This window comes from Oryzias latipes, chromosome 20 (genome assembly GCF_053564925.1).
Source record: "Oryzias latipes strain Hd-rR chromosome 20, Olatipes_Hd-rR_3.1".
NCBI classification, from domain to species: domain Eukaryota; kingdom Metazoa; phylum Chordata; class Actinopteri; order Beloniformes; family Adrianichthyidae; genus Oryzias; species Oryzias latipes.
Window position 1 is genome coordinate 21,649,953 of NC_136256.1, and position 23,655 is coordinate 21,673,607.

At 42.4% G+C, this 23,655-nt stretch overlaps 1 protein-coding gene across 3 annotated transcripts; it reads left to right on the plus strand.

The window, feature by feature from the left end:
• The first annotated feature begins 1,924 nt into the window (after positions 1 to 1,924).
• Positions 1,925 to 11,709, plus strand: LOC110013400 (receptor-type tyrosine-protein kinase FLT3-like). Of its 3 annotated transcripts, none has more exons than XM_078938528.1 (14): positions 1,925 to 2,000; positions 8,261 to 8,337; positions 8,430 to 8,581; positions 8,663 to 8,772; positions 8,866 to 8,977; positions 9,062 to 9,195; positions 9,339 to 9,502; positions 9,622 to 9,754; positions 9,842 to 10,016; positions 10,167 to 10,267; positions 10,353 to 10,461; positions 10,533 to 10,738; positions 10,814 to 10,926; positions 11,004 to 11,709. In XM_078938528.1, exons 1-14 carry the CDS (start codon positions 1,979 to 1,981, stop codon positions 11,037 to 11,039), a joined length of 1,644 nt encoding a protein of 547 aa, XP_078794654.1. In that variant the 5' UTR covers positions 1,925 to 1,978; the 3' UTR covers positions 11,040 to 11,709. The 3 variants fall into 3 exon arrangements, with proteins under 3 accessions (XP_078794654.1, XP_023806109.2, XP_023806108.2); XM_023950341.2 differs by lacking the exon at positions 1,925 to 2,000 and adding an exon at positions 2,097 to 2,330 and having other exon boundaries at positions 8,259 to 8,337; XM_023950340.2 differs by lacking the exon at positions 1,925 to 2,000 and adding an exon at positions 3,620 to 3,728.
• Positions 11,710 to 23,655: the final 11,946 nt, after the last annotated feature.

The following is a 23,655-nucleotide window of genomic DNA, read 5'->3' on the forward strand; positions in this document are numbered from 1 at the left end:
TTCGAAGTAAAACATGAACTCAAAAGGATCACGAATACAAAGAGTTCAATAGGAAAATATTAAAATGAACTAACAAACTGACTAAACTATACTGGCATCCCTGCCCTTAGACCCCCTGGGAAAAACTCCCAAAAAAAACGGATTCCGGAAAAAATGAAGAAACCTCAGGGGTGCCCACATGAAGGAGGGATCCTCCCCCAGGACGGACAGGCGATTTACCAGAACTCTTAGAGAAGAATTAACTTATCTAACTCTACAATTACATATATAAAGTATATGGAGTTCGGTAATATTTTGAGCTGCTGTTGACTGTCTAATCTGGTGTGAGAGTATTTTATTAGGCTTATCCCCAAACTCATAATAGCTATAACGGGTCCTGAGTATTAATTGCACTGCCTCGTCGGTGGCCAATGAATCAAATTCTGCCTTTTTTAAAAGCAGTTCCTTAGATCAGCACTGGGGGATTCTGCACTCCGATATGACAGAGTAAAGATCACAGCTCTTTTGTGAGGCAATCTTATTTTTATAGGCACTGTATGATATTATTTCCCCTCTCAGAAATGCTTTACATGCTTCCCAAATTGAAATTGCAGATGCATCTGGTGTATTATTAGTAGAAATGTAAAGGTCAATACGTTCACTAATAAACTGAACAAAGTCTGTGTCTTTTAGAAGCAATGGGTTAAAGCGCCATGGAGACCGTGACAAAGAGTTGCCTGGGGGGGGGGGGGGGGGGGGGGGGATATCAAGCGTAACAGGTGAATGATCTGATATTACCATGGGGTTGTATTCACAAGAGTTGACCGCAGAGAGCAAATTATTATCAATGAGGGGAAAAAATCGATTCTAGAAAAAGAGCTGTGCCCCGGCGAGAAAAAAGAAAAATGCTTAACATTTGGATTAAAATGACGCCATACATCTGTGACAACATATTGTGACATAAACAGTTGTATGGCTTTAGAGGATTTGGACACAGAATAGGGGTTAGATGAGGAACGATCCAATGTTGGGTTAAGGCAACAGATAAAATCACATCCCATTACAAGCTGGCTGTTATTTAAATTCGGAATAGAAAGAAAATTGTTCTTAAAAAATTCCTCACTGTCAAAGTTTGGACCATAGACATTCACTAATGTCAGACTCTTACCACAAATTCTGCCTGAAACTATAATGTAGCGGCCATTGGGGTCTGATATTACCTCAGTAACAGAAAATGGAACTGATTTATGGACAAGAACAGCCACACCTCGGGCTTTACTGTTAAATGATGAGTGATAAAGTTGCCCAACCCAAATTGCATCTTCAAGTGATCAGCTGCTTTCAGATGAGTTTCCTGCCAGAATGCAATCTTTGTGTTGAGCTGTTTTAAATGACTGATTACCTTCTTTCTTTTAATTGGAGAATTCAATCCCTTCACATTCCAACTAACAAACCGCTAGTGGGGCATTAGGACCCAGCATATCCTATGTTTGAGTAAGGTGATTCTGGCCCCAATACTCTGATATTAATAAACTTTACAGGACAAGTAGCACAGAAAAAATAACAAAAAAATGACAAAAACACAACAAAAAGAAAAAGCAGTTGTTACAAAAGGTAACAACCAACCCTCTGATATATTTATCAGCATATTTTAATACTTCCTTAATCCTAACTCCCTGCTACCACAATGGGGGTACAAAAATGTAAGAGCAATTCATTTTCAAGACAATAATCTTATTCAACCACAGACCCGTGATGTAAAGAAATAGAAAAAAAGAAAACACTTCCTGTTTGCAGCTTAGCTTTATTTTTTAAGATCAACTCAAATCACACTTTAAAGAGCCGATCAGTAAAATGTTCAGATTAGGCACATATTTATATTTGTCCACATAATGCAAAACGATATCACCTCTGTTTAGGAGATGTTGCGTGTGTCCTGTACAAACTTTCAGCCGCTGCTGCAGATGCAAACCACTTTTTCTCTCCGTCCGGCAAGGTGATGCGGAGTTCGGCTGGGAAAAGTAAGGATGGTCGGAATCCTCTCTCATACAGCTCAGCCATGGCAGCGCGGTACTCATTACGCACCTTCAAAACGTCTGGACTGTAGTCATTGTAGAAACGGATCGCATGTTCCTTGTAGGATAAATCCTTCTTCTTACGGGCCTCGCGGATAATTGAATCCTTCACCTGGAAACGGTGTAAACTGAGAATCACAGGAAGCGGTTTGGCTCCTCGCACCGGCTTGGCCACAGGTACCCGATGAGCTCGGTCAATCTCTGGATGTCCGGACCAAAAACTTCACTGAGGAGCTGTGAGAGGAACGCACTTGGGCGAGGGCCTTCCATGTTCTCACTGGTGTCCAGCCAGCCCTCTCTCGTCGAACGGCTGTCAAGTGAGCCCTCTCTCAATAACGGTGTGCCGCTTTTTTACATACATTGCGGTAACAGCAAGAATGCCTTCATTCGGGTAAATGCAAAGTGTAAGAACTGTCATTATACTCATTTGTATATACTATTTACACATACGCCCCCCCGTATATAACTATATATTTATATTTTTATATTTAATTATATGTTTCAGGTGAATGATCAATTAAAGACCAAATTAAAATCGTATATTGAAGAGGATTTACTATAATGTTCACTTATGTTTAGAAAAAAAACTGCTAGTTTCCACAGACTCATTTCACTTCTTACTGATAGATACCAACCTGGTGATGTCACAAAATAAGTTTCAAATGTATCTGATGTTGAATCTCAAAATAAAACCCATTAGAAATCTGATAGAAATGCGTTATCGCCATATAATGACAAGGCTGTAAAATGAAAACTCCTAGTTTCCACAGAGGTATTTCACTTCTCACTTATAATATCCCACCTGGTGAGGGCACAAAATAAGTTTCACATAGATCTGATGTGGAATTTCAAACTAAAACCCAGCTTTTTACAGCTTTGTCAACTTATGACAATAACACATGTATACCAGATTTCTAAGGGGGTTTTATTTTGAAATTCCACATCAGATCCTTCAGAAACTTATTTTGTTACATCACCTGGTGGGGCACTATCAGTGAGAAGTGAAATTACTCTGTGGAAATTAGGAGTTTTCATTTTACAGCTCTGTCCACATATGACAATAACCCTGTAATAACAGATTTCACTGGGGTTTTATTTTGAAATTCCACATCAGATCCATCTGAAACTTATTTTGTGACATCACCAGGTGGGGCACTATCAGTGAGAAGGGAAATGACTCTGTGGAAACTAACAGTTTTCATTTTACAGCTCTGACGTGATAACGCGTTCATACCAGATTTCAATTGGTTTTTATTTTGAAATTCCACATCAGATCCATCTGAAACTTATTTTGTGACTTCACCAGGTGGGTCACTATCAGTGAGAAGTGAAATGACTCTGTGGAAACTAGGAGATTTTTTCCTAAACATAAGTGAACATTATAGTAAATCCTCTTTAATACGTGATTTTAATTTTGTCTTTAATTGATAATTTACCTGAAACATATAATTAAATATACACATATAAATATATAGTTATATACGGGGGAGGGGGGCATATGTGTAAATAGTATATGAGTATAATGACAGTTCTTACACTTTGCTTTTACATGAATGAAGGCATTCTTGCTTTTACCGCAATGTATGAAAAAAAGCGGCACACCGTTATCGAGAGAGGGCTCACTTGACAGCCGTTCGACGAGAGAGGGCTGGCTGGACAACAGTATGTTCTCAGGTAGGCCAAAGAGGCGAATGTTTGAGCGCCTGCTGCGCCCCCCCAAGTCCGCCACCTTTGATCGGAGCAGATCATTGCCTTTTTGCAGCGCGCTACACTGCTTCTCCACGTCTGTAAGATGTTGTTCAACTGCTCCAGCGTTGTCCTCCAATGACGTAATGCGATCACCGTGAACAACGATAGAAGCCTCTATGTTGGCCAGTTTCGTGGCGAAAGTTTCAAACAAGGACTTAAACTCAGTGGGGAGGGCCTCTTTATGTCGCTCCAGCAGAGCTGTGATGGCTTCACGACGCTGAAGTTAGCTTCCGATTCACAGCTTCCGATTCGCGAGGGCACTAAAGGAACATTCCGCCATATTTTTCGCACTAAGATCACCCTAAAACCGGGTCCTGTTCAAAAACCGCTGGATCTGGACTGCTCAAACCTGGATTAAATTATAATTTAGATAGTAAAAAACAGATTTAACACAGTTTCTGATTTGTGAAACCTTCCTCTGATTTGTGAAAATGTGAAATAGGTTGATTTTTTATCGCATTTTACGCAATGAGTCCACTTCAGACCGGGTTCTGTTCAAAAACCGCTGTGTGCAATAGTATCATTTTCAGTGGCGGTTCTACCCTGAATTACTCCCCGGGCGAGACCCTCCTCTGCCCCCCCCCCCCCCCAATAGAGTCACTTTGTCCGTTTATTGTAACTGAAACTAAGAAATTGATATAAAAAAAAGATGTTTATCAGAATTCTGCACTGCATTATAACAGTTATCGGAACATAAAAAAAAAAGGCTATCAGCATGGCAAAAATACAGTTAGGAAATATTTAATCAAACACAAATAAATAATCTAAAATAAATATTATAAACTACAAATCACACTAATAATACACTAGAATAAATGTAACTGCAGCACTAAGAACTGAAAACACTAACTAAAACCTAACCTTTGTGGCCTTCCTTGATGCAAGCTTGTCAATAACGTCATCATATGAAATCTGCTCCCCCCCTGAATGATTGATACTAACAACAGCAGGTTAGTGAGTTGCTCCTGAGACTTTGGTGACCTCAGGTATGACTTGATCAACTGGAGTTTTGAAAAGCTAACAGCAGCAGCAGCAGCAGCAGCAGCAGCAGCAGCATGCTACCATCACAGCTTATTTAACATTATGAACTAATATACAACAGTAAAACACAACAAAAACTTTGATAAGCAGAGCAGACAGACACACGAATCATAACTAATGTTACAAGTTAAGGCAGAGCAAACACTTAAGAAGAAAATCTTAAAAATGACGTTATTTACAATATGTGGGCCTACTTCAGTTTTGGTCATGATAGACCAAACAAGAGATTTTTCCTCTACAACGTTGTTGTTGTTGGAGGGCAGGTAGCATTCGAATTTAGAAAACGTGCATCTAGCTATGCGATAATATCCTTTTCTTTGTCTCTTTTCTCCTCTTCTTCTCTTTTCTTTCTAAATTGGGCACCAGCTTTGACCTTTTTTTCTCCATATTTCAGATGTTTCTGCATTTAGCATAAATGTCCTGACAAAGGCATCAAGTCTGTCGACTAAACCAACTGTCATCTTAGTGAAAACATTGTTTTGTTTTCCCATTTTTATTTGGGCATTTCACACAAAAATAACCAAAAAAGCATGATTTTTTTATACCTTTTTTATACCCGAAGCCCCCCCCCCCCCCCCCCCCCCCCCCCCTTCGTCACACATTTCCAGCAGGAGCGCGTACAGCTGCACCCAGGGGCACCAATTCGCTACATGGCGGCGCAGTTTTTATGTTTTCAGCAAGCACTGAGCCCTGGCCTGTGACCGTCGCCCCCCTGGAAGAAGATCCAGCCAGGTTTTGCGCATGCGTTTTGCGCTCCGTGCTCGCCTCTCAACCTGCACCCTTCACCCCGCGCCCCCTCCCTTCTCCTTCTTCACCCCGCGCCCCCTCCCTTCTCCTTCTCACACACATTTGCGTGTACTTCTCAAAGACAGGAGGGAGCGCAGGGCGGGGCGGGGGCGCCGCCAGGTTTCAGGCTGTTACAAACTCTGTGATATAAAAAAACCAATAGTGGTGCATAAAGTATTTTACAAGGGCTGAGCCGCTGGCGCCGCCCCTCCGTCATTTTTCCGCCCCGGGCGATCGCCCGTATGGCCCGTGCCTAAAACCGCTACTGATCATTTTATTGAATTTTATGCAATTTAAGGATAATGGGGACAAGGGAAGGACAACTTTAAGGAAAACACCATAACAGGAACTTTAAAGTAAATCAGAAAACAAACCAAGAAATATTGAACAAAAAAACAAAACAAGTCAGGGGTACATGCCTACCGTGACCATAACTATGTGTCCAATCTGACATCTGTTTCCCAGTTTCTTTTGTATGTTGAGATTTTGATGTTGCCTCGTCTAGCCTTCTAGGATTCCTGTAGTGCATCGTAAAAGTGCCAGCTTTTGTCTGGGCAGAAGTCTGTGGAATGCAACAAAGTGATTTTGGTCACCCAGGTGATATGTTAGGGCCACCGGCTCGTACCTGTGTGAACAAACACAATAGTACAATCCAGTATAAAAAATAAAAGTGTTAAGGAATAAAAAAATACATTTCCACCCAAATTTCATGAACAGGACCTGGTCTGAGAAAATGCGATAAAAATCAACTTATTTCACAAATCAGAAACTGGGTTTAATGTGTTCTTTACTATCTAATGCATAATTTAATCCAGGTTTGAGAAGTCCAGGTCCAGTGGTTTTTGAACAGGACCTGGTCTGAAGTGGACTCAGTGCAGAAAATGCGATAAACATCAACCTATTTCACATTTTCACAAATCAGAGGAAGTTTTCACAAATCAGAAACTGTGTTTAATGTGTTCTTTAGTATCCAATGCATAATTTAACCCAGGTTTGAGAAGTCCAGTGGTTTTTGAACAGGACCTAGTCTAAGGTGGACTCTGGGCGTAAAATGCAATAAAAAAATCAATCTATTTCACATTTTCACAAATCAGAGGAAGGTTTCACAAATCAGAAACTGGGTTTAATGTGTTCTTTACTATCTAATGCATAATTTAATCCAGGTTTGAGTAGTCCAGGTCCAGCGGTTTTTGAACAGGACCTGGTCTGAAGTGGACTCAGTGCATAAAATGCGATAAACATCACCCTTTTTCTCATTTTCACAAATCAGAGGAAGTTTTCACAAATCAGAAACTGGGTTTAATGTGTTCTTTAGTATCTAATGCATAATTTAACCCAGATTTGAGAAGTCCAGGTCCAGTGGTTTTTGAACAGGACCTAGTCTAAGGTGGACTCTGGGCGTAAAATGCAATAAAAAAATCAATCTATTTCACATTTTCACAAATCAGAAGAAGTTTTCACAAATCAGAAACTGGGTTTAATGTGTTCTTTACTATCTAATGCATAATTTAATCCAGGTTTGAGCAGTCCAGGTCCAGCGGTTTTTGAACATGACCTGGTCTGAAGTGGACTCAGTACAAAAAATGCGATAAAAATCAACCTATTTCACATTTTCACAAATCAGAGGAAGTTATCACAAATCAGAAACTGTATTTAATGTGTTCTTTAGTATCTAATGCATAAATTAATCCAGGTTTGAGGAGTCCAGGTTCAGCGGTTTTTGAACAGGACCTGGTCTGAAGTGGACTAAGTGTGTAAAATGCAATAGAAATCAACCTATTTGACATTTTCACAAATCAGAGGAAGTTTTCACAAATCAGAAACTGGGTTTAATGTGTTCTTTACTATCTAATGCATAATTTAATCCAGGTTTGAGAAGTCCATGTCCAGTGGTTTTTGAACAGGACCTAGTCTAAGGTGGACTCTGGGCGTAAAATGCGATAAAAATCTATCTATTTCACATTTTCACAAATCAGAGGAAGTTTTCACAAATCAGAAACTGGGTTTAATGTGTTCTTTAGTATCTAATGCATAATTTAATCCAGGTTTGAGCAGTCCAGATCCATCGGTTTTTGAACAGGACCCGGTTTTAGGTGATCTTAATGCGAAAAATTTAGCGGAATGTTTCTTTAGTGCCCTCGCGAATCGGAAGCTGTGAATTGGAAGCTAACTTCAGCGTCGTGATGTCTTCCAGGGCTGAGTTAGCGCCAGCAGCTTCTAGGCCAGGGTTGTGCCTTTCTCTGTCAGTTTGTCTAGTTTTCGGCTTTGACATTTTAATAATGGATTTATCTGAAATAATTTCGAAAATTAGTTCACAGTCACCAAATGTGGGATCAGGAAGGTGTCCACAGGTTAATAAGTTTACGTTTCGGAATGCCCATGAAGTGCAGGAGGTTGAGCACGCGTGTTGCAGCTCTCATTCCATACCGGAAGTCCAAGTTGATGCAAAATTTAATGGTAAATGTAAACTTGATTTGAATAAAAATGGATCTGAACACAGTCCGATTTCAAGTCTGGTCTTGAGCCTGTACAGGTATTATTCTACAAGTATTACTTTATGTGGTGATTATGAACAAAATTGTACAAAGAAAAATAATAATAATAAAAAGATGTTGCCACTTCTGTCCTAGCTTCTCTCTTGCTGTGTTTTCTTGGAGCTCTTTGCATCGTTGGGGCAGAGAATGACGTCTGTGTGCCAAGTATTCAGGTAAGAGCAGCAGTGGAAACATATAAAATAGTTCAAAGTTAGTTTTTATTGTTCTTATCTAAAATCCCACATTGTTGAATTTTGTCTTTCAGACAGAATGCTTTAACACATCCGACTATGAGGATTCTTCTGGTATGGTCCGTATCACGATGCTACACGGTAAGGAGCTGAACATCAACGTCAACGGCCTCTCTGGTTCTCCTGTCTGCAGCTGGATCAGAGGAAATCAAACAATAATGACCTCGTAAGTAAACTCTGCATGACATGAGACTTTTCTATTTTCTTTATTTATAATCTGAACTGAATTTTGTCCTAATCATTTTAGGGACAAGACTCACTTCATGGTGATGCCAGATTCAGGCCAGTACACTCTGACTTGTTCTGGTCACAATATGACCATTTTCTCAAAGACTGTGGTCCTTCATGTTCTGCAAAGTGAGTATAAATTTTTATAGCTCAGTTCCTCATTTTTAGTTACTTTATTTAATTTTAAACAAGGATAACTAAGATCTTTTACATATCTTATAGAACGTCCCACCAAACCACAATTGCTGCTGACTAACGTGAATGCACGAAACAGATTTCCCCAATTTTTGTGCATTTCTGAAGATATTTCCAAGCCAGAACTTGAATGGTCAAAGTAAGATGTCCGCCACAAATACATCCAACAAACAGCTGTGATAATACCGCATAATATTCTGAAATGCCCTTTTATTTTAAACAGAGGCAACAAAGGTGAAATTGTTGCTGGTGAAAAGGCAATGAGCACAGTGTCAACAACTCACTATGAGGACAAGGAAGTGATGTGTTGTGCAACCAACACACAAGGACAAGAATGCACACAACTGTATGACTATGGTAAATAGATAAATATAAACACAGCTACAGTAATGTTGGCAAATATAAATTTCTGAAAGCGGATAATATGCAAAGTTAAAAGATGAACTGTTCACAGTCAACATGGGAAAATTATGGTAAACTGAGCCTTTGGTACTTTTCAGACTTCAATGAAAAGGAAATTGTCTCTAATGTGACCCTGAGCCCCGGAGACAGCTTACTGCTTTGCTGCAAAATTAAGAACTCGAACAATTATCCTGCTTGGAGGAAAGACGGGGAACAACTGAACCTGAACTCATTACAATGCCAAAAGGACCAAATCAAAGAGGTGACCGAATTCCCTTCACTTTGCAGAGGAAGAAATTCAACCATTTTTATATTCCTTAGATGGGAATAAAAATATAATGCTATAAGTTTATTGCTTCATTAATCTTACTTTTTTTCCAGATGTGCCTGTTAAATGATAGGCATAATTGGCAGCGGTCCTACCTGTCCATCCCAAAAGTTAGTGAGAAGCACAGTGGCACCTACACCTGCAGCTTGAACGGCAGGAACAAATCTTTTCATGTCCAGGTTTTGGGTCAGTAGAGCATCGCATATTGAGTCAAATGACGTTTGGTGAACAGTTTAGCTTCAAATGCTTTGACTGGTTTCTGTGTCTCCTCAGCTGAAGGCTTCATTTCTGCTCAGCTGGATGAACGTCTGGACGTGTTAGCTGAGAAAAAAACTGGTGTTTGTTTGGAAGCAAAGCTTTCCTACCACCCTGCACTCCAGCTTTGCTCTTGGCAGGATCCCGATGGGAATGTTTATAAATGCACAGAGACTTGGGCAACAAAGCACAGGTAATTTATTTAAAGAAAAAACAAAAAAAAAGTTAATAATATAGTTGGATAATAAAAAGTATTGTTAATAATACAGGGACAATTTCTATCGTTAAAAAACAAAGTTGGAAAAAAACTGAGAAAAGTAATAACTACAAAACTGCTTTTCAGGACTGTGAAATTTTGTAATCTCCAAAAATCGGGAATCTATAAGTTATTTCTTGAAGCTGCAGGAAAAAAGGAAACAAAAGAGATCAAAGTTTGTGTTGCAGGTAAGTCCCACCTTTATCGTTGTTGGACTTTGTTTAGTTTCTAAAAGTAAAATCTTGCAGTGCCTGTAATCAGATTTTCTTGCAGACAAACCAGAATTCAGACTCGATAGAAGTGATTATTCCCTCACCTATATGGTTGAAAGTGTCCCACCACTAAACTTCACATGGCTATCCTGCGAATCTTCTAATGACAGGTATTTGTCGCTGAAGTCTTGAAGGTCACTGTAGAATTGTTGATTAAAAGTGCCTGTTTGTGTCGATCCAGCTGTAAATCAAACTCATCCTGGGAGGTGGTTGAAGAAGGCTATGAAGAACACCCTGAGGAACTGTGTGTCACAAAAATTAAGAAGTCATTGAACGGACACAAGGCGGCAGGACCGCTTGTAAAGTTTTGCGTGACAAACTTGCTTAAAAGTTGGTGTGACCAGACGTATGGGTTGCAGTTGCCAGCTCCTCCCCAAGCATCTACAGGTAACACAGTTGTAGCAGCAGAACACCAGTCGCACTATAGCTGGCAGAAATAATCACTGCTGTTTGTCCTTTTAGGCTTTCTCCATCCTGATAACAGCTACATTATGCCGTTAAAAGTTGGAATTGGCGTTCTGCTCCTGGCTTTAGCCATTGTTGTAATGTTGCTCATCTTCTTAGTCAAAAAGAAGGTTTGTTTCACACTCTAATGCGTTTTTGGTCAGACACATGAAAAAACACTAAATCCAACCCTCTTTGGTTCCAACAGAAACAGCAGTACCGGCCTCAACTACAGATGATCTAGATGGTTGCCCATACGGAAAAAAACTATATATAACTTATAAGAAATTAACATGACCTGCAGTGTGTTTCACATATATGAGCATCTTCTAAGACTTATAAGTCCTTTATATGATAAAATCCTGAAAGTGGCCTATTTCTGGTTCTTTTCATACATGACATTAACCAAAAATGTGTATGTATCATATAGAAATCGTCTATGTGGAATATAATAAATATAAAAGGCAACTATGTTATCTATTAATATGTCATATAATAGTCATAGTTTTTTCTTACATGTCCTTTTCCCAAACATATACTTTTTATACATGAAAATAAAACGTTAAATGTAAGTTTTCTGCAAGTAAAATGTATATTCTTTACGGGGAAATTATACTTTCTTTATATGTTGTTTTTACTTTTATTATATGTCATCTACAGCACAGCTCTCGGGTGATGTTCAATGTCAGTATATTGTAGCAAACTGTAAAAACTTTTATTTCCATTTTGTCATTTTCTTTTATTGCAACTTTATAGATTTTTAATCACAATTTATTCAAGCCTATGATTGTGCTTTTTCAGAATGTACTTTATACATATTTTATAAGCTTTTAATGTTTTTAAAAATCTATCCAATTTTTTTTGAAGAGCTTCAAACAGCTGATTGCAATAAAGTTCATGTATTCTTGCATTAACCTGGTTTTGTTATTGTGAAAAACTTATTTGTTGTTCAATTTATGAGGATAAATTATAAACGTATAAACCAATGTTTAAAAAAAGACTTTGGCTATAAACTCTTAGAAGACATGAATAAAATGAGAAAAAATAGTTCAGAAAATATATAAAAATTGTCGATAATACATTGACACCAGGGCTGGTGGCTGTTGAGCCCAGCTGCCTGTGCATCCCAATCCCCCATCATGGAATTTAGCCTTTGTTGTTATGGTGCTCTACTTTGTCCAAAAGAAGATTTGTTTCACACGATAACACATTTTCAGTCGGACATACGAAAGAACATTAAATCAAACTCTGTTTGGCTCCTTTAGATGAACCAGTTGGGCCCAATGACAGCAATTGCACCGACGTCATGTAGCATGTTATCATGTTTCTGGAAATGTTTAATTTTTCAAAAACTACGGCAAATTAAGCGAGAACTTTGGGACAATTAACGATGAATACATTTCTGGAATCAGACCTCTACAGCCATAAAAAACCTCTTGGAGATCTAAGTACGTCTACTGATCTGCTTTCCCCCTAGGATGTTATAAGCCAGCAAAAGCTTAAAGTATATATTTTTATCTATTGTAAAAGCCTTCCCAGTGGTCTTTTAATTATGATAATGCAGTTTTTAGCCAAAACCAAAAGGCCTGTGTCATATACATATTTTTTGCAGAGTGGTATTATCAGAAACTCGCCTCTGAGTCGTAGGATTGTTTGAGTGGAAGTAACCTTCCCGTGATATCCCACCATCCCCTTGTTGACACTCTACCCTGTTAGCTTCCAGCCTCTCACAACCCCAATCTAACATTACCGGTGCAACAAAAATGGTGTGCGACATCAGAGCTATCCAACCTGAACCAGATGCCAGCTCAGACGAGGAAGATAAAGACATACATGGATCTATTTTTCTGCAAGTGGATGCATCATAATGGAGCAGAGCAGGGAGACTTTGGCCCATCAAATCAGTTGCTGCATTACAACTGAGTGCTTTTTTTCAAATAGGCGTTTTTTTTATCTGCTCCTGATTCATCACAGTTTCATTAGAAAAAATACTCACAAACACAGTTTTAAAACTAAATAATTTTCTTTATTTCCTCCATAATGAGAAAAATGTTACAAGAACATTTTAAAAACACTTTTGATTCAAGTGGATTTCTAACAATTTCTCAAAATTTTTTTCTTTATAAGTAAAAAACTAATCAACTTGTGAAGAATAGTTAGAAACTGCCTTTAACTTTTATTACACTAATGGTTTAAACTTAATTCACTGAGCATGTATTGTCATCTCAAAATTATATTACATTTGAAGAAAGCACAGCCAAACTATTGTTCTAACAGTTTCTTCCCATACTCCCTCTTTTCTGTGCATGTTTTCTGCTGAGCAGGCCTCAGACTTATCTTCACTTTAGCCTTGGAGCTTCTCTCCAGCAGTAACCTGTGGGCGTGTTTTTCACACGAGGCCCATCGGACGATCTTCTGAATATGCAAATGCAGGGTTTTTATACCAAAGCCCATCCCTGAGCTCGTTGGTTCGGACTTTGAATGTACCATGTTCATGTCTGTCCCCTTCGTGTTTGTGCAAAGTAAAACCTCCACAAAAGCTAAGTAACTGTCTCTGAGTCATTATTCATTATTTCTGTGTGCAAGAAACTGACGGGTACGAACCTAAAATTTAATACAGTCCTTTCTAGAGAATCCAGTTTCTTCACATTTGGTCCTTCTGAGCCGGCCGACTGACGCCCTGGACATCGCTGGAACCCCTGGGGGGGGTTGCCTGAAAACCGCATGCTGTCTGAGATCACAGCCTCAGCATTGACACATCCGCCTTCAGGATCAGCGGCCCTCGCCCCGGATCCAGTTTTGCCCTCGGCCACGTCGGACCCTCATCAAATAACGAGGTTCATTGCTTGAAGTGAGTACGCCACACAGAAAGTCTGTCCTCTTTTTACTTGTTAGGGCCTTACTTTGAATGTGTCTGTGTCTTTGTGTGTGCGTGCATCAACTTTGGGGGAAGAATAGAGACACGGCTGCAGCCTGACTGCTGCGCGGGCACGCTGAACAGAGCAGCGCTTGCAGTCAGGGTGCTGCGCGTGCCCGAGTCTGAAGTGTAGGTACCGCCGCGTGTACCGACTAATAGCCTTCAGTAGGTTAAAAACGTCCTGTGTGGACGAAGAAAGGACTGTGTGTCCGAAGAAAGGACTGTGTGTCCAACGACAGGACTGTGTGTCCGAAGAAAGGACTGTGTGTCCAACGACAGGACTGTGTGTCCAACGACAGGACTGTGTGTCCAAAGAAAGGACTGTGTGTCCAACGACAGGACTGTGTGTCCAACGACAGGACTGTGTGTCCAAAGAAAGGACTGTGTGTCCAACGAAAGGACTGTGTGTCCAAAAATTTTGCACTAAACGTCTTGTGTAGACGAATGAAGGACTGTGTGTCCAACAACAGGACTGTGTGTCCAAAAATTTTGCGCTAAACGTCTTGTGTAGACGAAGGAAGGACTGTGTGTCCAACAACAGGACTTTGTGTCCAAAATTTAGCGCTAACTGTCCTATAAGGACAACGAAAGGACTGTGTGTCCAACGAAAGGACTGTGTGTCCAAAAATTTTGCGCTAAACGTCTTGTGTAGACGAATGAAGGACTGTGTGTCCAACGGAAGGACTGTGTGTCCAAAATTTTGCGCTAAACGTCTTGTGTAGACGAATGAAGGACTGTGTGTCCAACGGAAGGACTGTGTGTCCAAAAATTTTGCGCTAAACGTCTTGTGTAGACGAAGGAAGGACTGTGTGTCCAACAACAGGACTTTGTGTCCAAAATTTAGCGCTAACTGTCCTATAAGGACAACGAAAGGACTGTGTGTCCAACGAAAGGACTGTGTGTCCAAAAATTTTGCGCTAAACGTCTTGTGTAGACGAATGAAGGACTGTGTGTCCAACGGAAGGACTGTGTGTCCAAAATTTTGCGCTAAACGTCTTGTGTAGACGAATGAAGGACTGTGTGTCCAACGGAAGGACTGTGTGTCCAAAAATTTTGCGCTAAACGTCTTGTGTAGACGAAGGAAGGACTGTGTGTCCAACAACAGGACTGTGTGTCCAAAATTTAGCGCTAACTGTCCTATAAGGACAACGAAAGGACTGTGTGTCCAACGAAAGGACTGTGTGTCCAAAAATTTTGCGCTAAACGTCTTGTGTAGACGAATGAAGGACTGTGTGTCCAACGGAAGGACTGTGTGTCCAAAAATTTTGCGCTAAACGTCTTGTGTAGACGAAGGAAGGACTGTGTGTCCAACAACAGGACTGTGTGTCCAAAATTTAGCGCTAACTGTCCTATAAGGACAACAAAAGGACTGTGTGTCCAACGAAAGGACTGTGTGTCCAAAAATTTTGCGCTAAACGTCTTGTGTAGACGAATGAAGGACTGTGTGTCCAACGGAAGGACTGTGTGTCCAAAATTTTGCGCTAAACGTCTTGTGTAGACGAATGAAGGACTGTGTGTCCAACGGAAGGACTGTGTGTCCAAAATTTTTGCGCTAAACGTCTTGTGTAGACGAAGGAAGGGCTGTGTGTCCAACAACAGGACTGTGTGTCCAAAATTTAGCGCTAACTGTCCTATAAGGACAACGAAAGGACTGTGTGTCCAACAACAGGACTGTGTGTCCAAAATTTAGCGCTAACTGTCCTATAAGGACAACGAAAGGACTGTGTGTCCAACGACAGGACTGTGTGTCCAAAATTTTGTGCTGAAGGTCCTGTGTGGGCCGCACATGGAGTAAACGGAGCTCCGGGGGAAATATGTGTGTGATGCTTCTTGGGCCTCTCTGTCTGTGTCTGAGTGTGCTCTCTTCGACAGCTCCTGTGGTGTGTGCTCACTTTGATTAATGCCTCGTTCTAAAACAAAATAGTGACTCAGTTGACAAATAATTAGGTTTCTTTCTGATTCTCCAAGCTTTTTCTACTGATTAGATTCAGTGCTGGAGAATCCATAAAAAGGGTTACTTGGGTGGGAGCTCTGGTTTGTGATTGAAATTGAGAAGCTGGTTCTCAGGACAGCCACATCCGCAAGGGATTTAGCTCTTGTAGAAGCATGGTGTGGTCTATGAATTCCTGAGAACGTTGTGGCTGATCGTCGATCAAAAACCTCAAAAAGATGGGTGGGACTCATTCACAAAATCTCACTAAAAAGAAAGACGGCACATTGGTCAGGTCCAGAAAGCTTTTCATGAAGTTTGGAAGTATGTGGAAAGTCAGGATCAGACATTAATCAAGTATTTTGATAAATTGGTTAAAGATTATGGATTTCATGGAAAGTTAAGCAGCCTCAGAGTGCAGGACAGAGCAGAAGGAGGGGGGAACAGCTTCACAGATCAGAGTGCGCGTGCCCGAGCCTGCAGACAGGCTGATGAGAACTCGCAGAAAGGAGGGGTGATTTCTCAGTTGTAAGCAGATATAACAGCTTTCTATGCTCTCAGAATAATGATAGGACGTGTTTTAGTGTTTAGGACATGGACTAAGGTAGATGTTCAGAAAAAGCTATAGAAAGTATCATTTCTTACAAAGCAGACGTGGATCAGTTTGTGCAGGACACACCTCCTTCTTGAATAAACATGATCAGACTCAGATGGCTGATGCCGCTTCCCTTTTTTTAGTTCACTCTCCCTGCTCATAAAAAGTTTGATTGCAGCCTTCTGACCCCACTGATCAGGTCCCTGCATTTCTGCTTGTAAATCAGGACTGACCCCTTAAAAGCATTCCTGAGGATCTCTGGTCCACTAACTCGCCTCACATTTTTTTTAATGGACATGTCTGCTAATCTTTCGAAGTTTCAACTCTCAGGGGAATAAGTGCAGTAAGACTAACCTCCAGCTGGCCCAAGCACAGGTTAAAATTTTTTGGGACATTTAGTTTCTGTTTCTAGCAAAATTATTTCTCTCCCCGGACCTCACCACCTTATCTGATCAGCCCCCACCTTCACTCACTCGCTGTAAGCTGCATAGTTGTAACAATGTCACCTGTGATTCTCTTGTGCAAATTCTCCAGAATCACATGCAGACTGCTCTACTCCCTTCCGTTCAAACTTTCCCATTAGTCAACGCGCCTGTTTTTACCGTTTTACTGTGTCCGTGTATGATTTATTTATTTAGGACCTAACGCTCATGGTGCTGTTAAAATGAGACGCAGTTCTTGTCTGTTTCACTTTCAATATTTTTTTTTCCCCACAATTTTATTTTTATTTTATTTATTTTATTTTTTTCCTGATTTTTTTTTCTACTCTCATGCCTGGCTCTACTGGCACCATTGATAATTTACATGATTGTTTGAAGAAAGCTGTGAGAACAAAGGAAACATTGAGTCTGCCTCCAGCTCTCTCCTCCCCACAGACTCTGCATCCTGACCAGAAGGCCTCTGTCGGTGACCTGCTTTACCTGAAGGCCATTTAACGGACTGATTGGTCACACCTGAGGTGGACGGGACCCTTCAAGGTTCTCCTCGCTATGCCAACCGCAGTACGAATTGCTGAACCCTCCTGGATTCACGTAAGCCACTGTAAATTGCTGAGAGCCTATGAGACTGACATTTTGAGACGCATCCCTGGTTGAAGTCCAACTACGAAGCCGCCGCAGTGTGACACCACTCCTGGCGAGGGGCGTTCCCTGGTGTGTTTCCTCTAGCGCTGCTCTCTTCCAGCTACAGTGAGCTTCGAACCAGCTGACATGGGTCCAGCTGTTGCTCGTGGTTTCATCTTGTAATTTTATTCCCTCTTCCTCTGGAGATCTCATTCACATCATCAGCGAGGTCAAGGCCCTTAAATCACACATTTTTTCTCAGATGACTGACGCCTACTGGTCTGGGTCCCCACTTTATTGGTTTACTTCTGGTGGAGTGTACTGATAAAACTGGTCACTCCAGTCCCCTCTGTGTGTTTTTCTTTTTTCTTTCCGCCACCTGTTTGATTCCATGTGTCAAATGAATGATCGCCAAGATGCTGTCAGGCCGACTCTATCAGCATTATGCCTACAATTAACCTGGTTCGCATCCGCTCGTGGTTGGAACTGGTCTTTACAGATTTCTTTTATTGTTTTTCTTTTGTTTGATTTGATTTTTTTTTTAAATTTTATTTATTTCTTAATTTGTTTCTTGTTCTATGTAACTTTAATTACTGAAATTGTGCCGAGGTTTGGACTGGTGATGCATGCGTATCCTTACGGATGACTGCTGAGGGGCACAGGGCCGTTGATGAGTTTTGCCCTCCCTGACTGCTCAATGAAAGTTTCACACAGATGGTATAAGTTTAGCCCTGGAGGTTTTCGCATCAACACACATGTATCACCTACCACCTCTGATATGCTCATTTATTCACGTTGATTTTATGTTTTCTTTTGTATTTACATGTACCTATACACTTTCGTTTTCGATGCAGAGCCGATATGCTGCCTATACTGAAAATCTTCGTGAAATGGAATATGGTTGATGATGAGAAGTGTTCTGCTGACTATCCATATATAATTTTGATATGACAAACAGGGGGGTATGTGAAGAATAGTTAGAAACTGCCTTTAACTTTTATTACACTAATGGTTTAAACTTAATTCACTGAGCATGTATTGTCATCTCAAAATTATATTACATTTGAAGAAAGCACAGCCAAACTATTGTTCTAACAGTTTCTTCCCATACTCCCTCTTTTCTGTGCATGTTTTCTGCTGAGCAGGCCTCAGACTTATCTTCACTTTAGCCTTGGAGGTTCTCTCCAGCAGTAACCTGTGGGCTTGTTTTTCACACGAGGCCCATCGGACGATCTTCTGAATATGCAAATGCAGGGTTTTTATACCAAAGCCCATCCCTGAGCTCGTTGGTTCGGACTTTGAATGTACCATGTTCATGTCTGTCCCCTTCGTGTTTGTGCGAAGTAAAACCTCCACAAAAGCTAAGTAACTGTCTCTGAGTCATTATTCATTATTTCTGTGTGCAAGAAACTGACGGGTACGAACCTAAAATTTAATACAGTCCTTTCTAGAGAATCCAGTTTCTTCACACAACTACACTGAAAGATTTACAGAAAAGACATTTTAGATAAAAGGACTGTTACCTCTTGAAGGAGGAATCACTGTCGATTCTCTCTGTAAAGTTTATGACCTTTTTACCATTTCTATTAAGGCAAAACAGAGAATCCACCCACAGGACAAGCTGGGAAGCAGGTTTTTCTATTTTTTTTTTGTTTACCTTCCTTCAATTATAAATGTTCTGTGTTCTGTCTTATTTTTGGTTGTGTTAAATGTGAACATTATGTTAACACAAGTTCCTTCACAGATCTCAACAGGGAGGTTATGAAACTGTCTTTGTGACCTCTGTCCTTTTATCCCTTGTGCTACCATATGACCCCACCCTTACATTGACATGTTATTCCTACCACGACAAAGGTGGATAAAGATGGAGAGGATTTCATGTAATCCATGGAAACCAGTGAAGATCACAAATCATTGAAGAAAAAAGGTTCAGAGCACTGTCTAGTGGGGTCTAGATGACCTGACTCCCAATGTTAAAGTGCTTAGGATAGCACAAGGGTTACAGGTATGTATAGATCCACTCTGATAAAAAATAGCTTTTTGTTTTTTCTAATAAATGTATGTTCTTTTTGTGATGATGGAGGACATTTAGTAAGAAAATTAAGCTCAAAATTGCATTTCTGAGTGTTTTATTCTTCGAGTCATTGTGAATTGGGAGAAGATCCAAACAAAATGCTGTTGCAAAAAGCTTGTTAGTGTGTGGTAAGTTATGGAAAGCCACAAGCTCCCTGTTCAGCTTCATTCTGATGCATCCACGTGCAGACCCATCTCTTTTTCTTCTTCGTCCGAGCCATCATCTGGCTCAAAAACGTACAGCTACGTAGCTCCAATATTGCTCGCCGTTTTTTTTTTTTTTTTTTGCACTGGTAATGTTAGGTGGGTGGTGTGAGAGGCTGTAAGCTAGCAGAAGAGCATGTAAACAGGGGGATGACGGGAAGGGGACAAGCTTACTCCACACCACCAGTCCCACCCACAACTCAGAGATGAATTTCTAATGAACTACTGTCGCTCTGCAGAAACTTTGTCCTAGAAACCGATAGTTTTATTTTATTATCTTGGCTAAAATCTGCATGATCATAATTAAATGACCACTTAGAAAGCTTTGAAAACAGATCAAATGATGATCAGAGTGGGACTTTAATTTGCAGATTTAAAATGAATTTAGGCAACACTTAATCATGTATTCAAAAAAGCATGTTACTTATGGAGTCTTAAAAGTTGTGTTCATTTAAAGTTTTGACTTATTCATCTTTATTTGACTCTTAAATAACTGCAACTAGTTTATGCCTTTATGAGTCAAATATCTTCATAGTTACAAATTTATTCATTAAATATTTAAATGTCAATATTTAAACATGCTTTCATTCAAACGTTACTTGGTTTATCTCAGAAGTATTCCACCACTAAACACATTTTGCATCACATCACTAAAAAACTAACGCAGAAGCATTCTTTAGTTCTTTTAACTTAAAGAGTTTCAGGGGGAAACATGAAGTTGTTGAAGCCTCCTGGGATTTGAGCTTATAACTTATATAACTTATATGGTCTTATCTATAACCTAACTGGTTAATAGATCATCAGACCACCTTCACCAGTTTTCAGGAGATATAGTTTGTCTAATTTCTTTGTCATAACCTTTTATTTTTTTAATCCATTTACACTAACATGTTGAAAACATATAAGGGTCAAAAGTGAAATAGCAATTTTTGAGGACATTTTAAAAAGATTCTCAAAAGATTTCTCTATAAAAAAATAAAAAATTAGCTCAATTTAGACTAAGAAAGTTAAAAAAAAATTGAAAATGCTATTAATTGTATCAAATGACCTGCTCCCAGCTGTAAAAGAAAAAAGTCCAGGCAGAAAAGGCAGAAGAGTCCAGGAGTTTTAGCAAATTGACTAAAAACAAGAATTAAGGAAATGAGTAAAAGCAACCATAAATGAAATCTCATAATTTTAGATGTCGAATCACATCTGATATTTACTTCCCTTTGTGTACCGGGAAGGCATTTTATTATCACTGCCTTGTGTATCACTATTGAAAGAGTTTCTCTTTATCAATCCACAATTAAGATTTCTGTCACGGTGAGGTGGCTCGAGAGCCGGTAGGACCCAGAATGCAGAGGCAGGAGGCACAAAGTTCCGGGGCAAGGGGTTTAATTACAACCACAAACAAAAGCGCTGCCGAGCAGAATGACAAAGGAAACAAAAACTTACTTGGCGTGGCATGAAACATGGACGAGGAACATGGCATGAACACCATAACAGGGGTACTAATGGACCAACACAGGAGGAAGGCAGAGACAAGACTTAAATACAGACAGGGCAGACAAGACACAGGTGAACACGATCAGGGCAGATGGGGACCAAAGGAAGTAAAACTGAAGAAACCAGACAAGACAGGAGACTTTCAAAATAAAACAGGAAACAGAAACTAGACAGAACAAGGACCAAAAACAAGACACAACAAACTGAAACCATGACAGTACCCCCCCCTCAAGGAACCGCTCCGAGGTTCCAAAAGTCACATGAGGGGGGGGCCCCGGAGGATAAACCTCGACGGGCACAAGAGTCCAGAGGACGGCCGGGGGGCCGAGCGGTCCGGCGAGGCAGGTCCGGAGGACGGCCGGGGGGCCGAGCGGTCCGGCGAGGCAGGTCCGGCATGAGATCCGTGGAGTCGTCAGGCGTGGAGTCGTCAGGCGTGATGGAGTCAGGCGTGATGGAGTCAGGCGTGATGGAGTCAGGCGTGGAGTCGTCAGGCGTGATGGAGTCAGGCGTGATGGAGTCAGGCGTGATGGAGTCAGGCGTGATGGAGTCAGGCGTGATGGAGTCAGGCGTGATGGAGTCAGGCGTGGAGTCGTCAGGCGTGGAGTCGTCAGGCGTGGAGTCGTCAGGCGTGATGGAGTCAGGCATGGAGTCAGGCATGGAGTCAGGCATGGAGTCAGGCATGGAGTCAGGCATGGAGTCAGGCATGGAGTCAGGCATGGAGTCAGGCATGGAGTCAGGCATGGAGTCAGGCATGGAGTCAGGCATGGAGTCAGGCATGGAGTCAGGCATGGAGTCAGGCATGGAGTCAGGCATGGAGTCAGGCATGGAGTCAGGCATGGAGTCAGGCATGGAGTCAGGCATGGAGTCAGGCATGGAGTCAGGCATGGAGTCAGGCTCCGGCGGGTCGGGCCAGCAGTCAGGCTCCGGCGGGTCGGGCCAGCAGTCAGGCTCCGGCGGGTCGGGCCAGCAGTCAGGCTCCGGCGGGTCGGGCCAGCAGTCAGGCTCCGGCGGGTCGGGCCAGCAGTCAGGCTCCGGCGGGTCGGGCCAGCAGTCAGGCTCCGGCGGGTCGGGCCAGCAGTCAGGCTCCGGCGGGTCGGGCCAGCAGTCAGGCTCCGGCGGGTCGGGCCAGCAGTCAGGCTCCGGCGGGTCGGGCCAGCAGTCAGGCTCCGGCGGGTCGGGCCAGCAGTCAGGCTCCGGCGGGTCGGGCCAGCAGTCAGGCTCCGGCGGGTCGGGCCAGCAGTCAGGCTCCGGCGGGTCGGGCCAGCAGTCAGGCTCCGGCGGGTCGGGCCAGCAGTCAGGCTCCGGCGGGTCGGGCCAGCAGTCAGGCTCCGGCGGGTCGGGCCAGCAGTCAGGCTCCGGCGGGTCGGGCCAGCAGTCAGGCTCCGGCGGGTCGGGCCAGCAGTCAGGCTCCGGCGGGTCGGGCCAGCAGTCAGGCTCCGGCGGGTCGGGCCAGCAGTCAGGCTCCGGCGGGTCGGGCCAGCAGTCAGGCTCCGGCGGGTCGGGCCAGCAGTCAGGCTCCGGCGGGTCAGGCGTGGAGCCGAGCTCAGGCGGGTCAGGCGTGGAGCCGAGCTCAGGCGGGTCAGGCGTGGAGCCGAGCTCAGGCGGGTCGGGCCAGCAGTCAGGCTCTGGCGGGTCAGGCGTGGAGCCGAGCTCAGGCGGGTCAGGCGTGGAGCCGAGCTCAGGCGGGTCAGGCGTGGAGCCGAGCTCAGGCGGGTCAGGCGTGGAGCCGAGCTCAGGCGGGTCAGGCGTGGAGCCGAGCTCAGGCGGGTCAGGCGTGGAGCCGAGCTCAGGCGGGTCAGGCGTGGAGCCGAGCTCAGGCGGGTCAGGCGTGGAGCCGAGCTCAGGCGGGTCAGGCGTGGAGCCGAGCTCAGGCGGGTCAGGCGTGGAGCCGAGCTCAGGCGGGTCAGGCGTGGAGCCGAGCTCAGGCGGGTCAGGCGTGGAGCCGAGCTCAGGCGGGTCAGGCGTGGAGCCGAGCTCAGGCGGGTAAGGCGTGGAGCCGAGCTCAGGCGGGTAAGGCGTGGAGCCGAGCTCAGGCGGGTAAGGCGTGGCAGTGGAGCCGGTAGGACCCAGAATGCAGAGGCAGGAGGCACAAAGTTCCGGGGCAAGGGGTTTAATTACAACCACAAACAAAAGCGCTGCCGAGCAGGATGACAAAGGAAACAAAAACTTACTTGGCGTGGCATGAAACATGGACGAGGACCATGGCATGAACACCATAACAGGGGTACTAATGGACCAACACAGGAGGAAGGCAGAGACAAGACTTAAATACAGACAGGGCAGACAAGACACAGGTGAACACGATCAGGGCAGATGGGGACCAAAGGAAGTAAAACTGAAGAAACCAGACAAGACAGGAGACTTTCAAAATAAAACAGGAAACAGAAACTAGACAGAACAAGGACCAAAAACAAGACACAACAAACTGAAACCATGACAATTTCATTGTTTTGCATTTCCTTGCATCACTTGTATCGTATTAACTCTTCATTTAGCATTTTTCATAAACACTGATATATTTTCTATGTATAATTTAGATTATTATGTATGAAAGATTACATTTTTGTGTTTAAATCTATATCATTAAATCTA

What these genes read in the sequence shown, in the direction of transcription:
- LOC110013400 (XM_023950341.2), top strand. Translation starts at nt 2,239, where the DNA reads ATGAGCTCGGTCAATCTCTGGATGTCCGGACCAAAAACTTCACTGAGG. An exon ending in TTTTCATGTCCAGGTTTTGG is followed by an intron (nt 9,755 to 9,841) that starts GTCAGTAGAGCA and finishes GTGTCTCCTCAG; the next exon opens with CTGAAGGCTTCATTTCTGCT. An exon ending in TCCTCCCCAAGCATCTACAG is followed by an intron (nt 10,739 to 10,813) that starts GTAACACAGTTG and finishes TTGTCCTTTTAG; the next exon opens with GCTTTCTCCATCCTGATAAC.